This window comes from Eimeria tenella, genomic scaffold (assembly GCF_000499545.2).
Source record: "Eimeria tenella Houghton genomic scaffold, Eth_scaff2602, whole genome shotgun sequence".
NCBI lineage: Eukaryota > Apicomplexa > Conoidasida > Eucoccidiorida > Eimeriidae > Eimeria > Eimeria tenella.
The window spans coordinates 1,782-2,518 of record NW_013542474.1 but is presented as its reverse complement, the minus strand read 5'-3'; the positions used below and the strand labels follow the sequence as shown (position 1 = coordinate 2,518).

The 737-nt window shown below is 66.5% G+C and overlaps 1 protein-coding gene across 1 annotated transcript in view; it reads left to right on the top strand.

The window, feature by feature from the left end:
• The window catches only part of ETH_00037265 (DNA mismatch repair protein mutS, related, related), a gene marked incomplete at both ends in the record, with an annotated part of 3,137 nt that overhangs the window by 634 nt on the left and 1,766 nt on the right, over positions 1-737 (top strand). Inside the window, one exon of the mRNA XM_013375249.1 lies at positions 2-737. Coding sequence (XP_013230703.1) covers positions 2-737 — 736 coding nt within the window. The remainder of the gene's footprint in view (position 1) is intronic.

The window sequence follows — 737 nt, the reverse complement described above, 5'->3', positions numbered from 1 at the left end:
GCAGCAGCAGCAGGAGCAGCAGCAACAGCAGCAGCAGGAGCAGCAGCAGCAGCAGGAGGGTTTGGGGGTGAAGCGGCGGCTGTCGGGCCTGGGCTGGGAAGAGCCTGGGGAGCAGCAGCTGCGGCGGCGGCGGCTGAAGAAAGTCTCTTTGGATTCGGACGAGGAGACAGCAAGCGAAGCAGCAGCAGCAAAAGGAGACTCGGGAGCAGCAGCAGCGAAAGGCGACACGGGAGCAGCAGCAGCAAAGGGAGACGCAGGAGCAGCAGCAGACGCAGAAGGCCCCATGATGACGGACGGGTCCCCCGCCCCCCCGTCCCTAGAGTCCCTCGAGTTCAACCCCTCTTCCGCAGCAGCAGAAGCAGCAGCAGCAGGACCCGGAGCAGCAGCAGCAGCAGCAGGAGCAGCAGGGGCGTCCCCGGAGTGCGCAGCAGCAAGCCTGCGTCCCGCGCCGGCTTCGCCCTTGAACGTGGTGCCTCGCGCGTGCGTCCCGCCCCCGCGCAGCAGCAGCAGCAGCAGCGCAGCAGCAGCAGCAGCAGCAGCAGCGGGCGAAGAGGCCGCGCTGCGGGCGCTCTTCTACGGGCTCGCAGACCGCACCAGCAGCAACTACCTCAGGGCCTACATCGAGGGCTTTTTGTCTTTTTCCCAAAAGCCTTCAGCCTTTCCCCCCTGGCTATTTCCGCGCAATCTCCGCGATGCATGCGGCCGCAGCGCAGCAAAGGACCCTTTATACTGGCCGG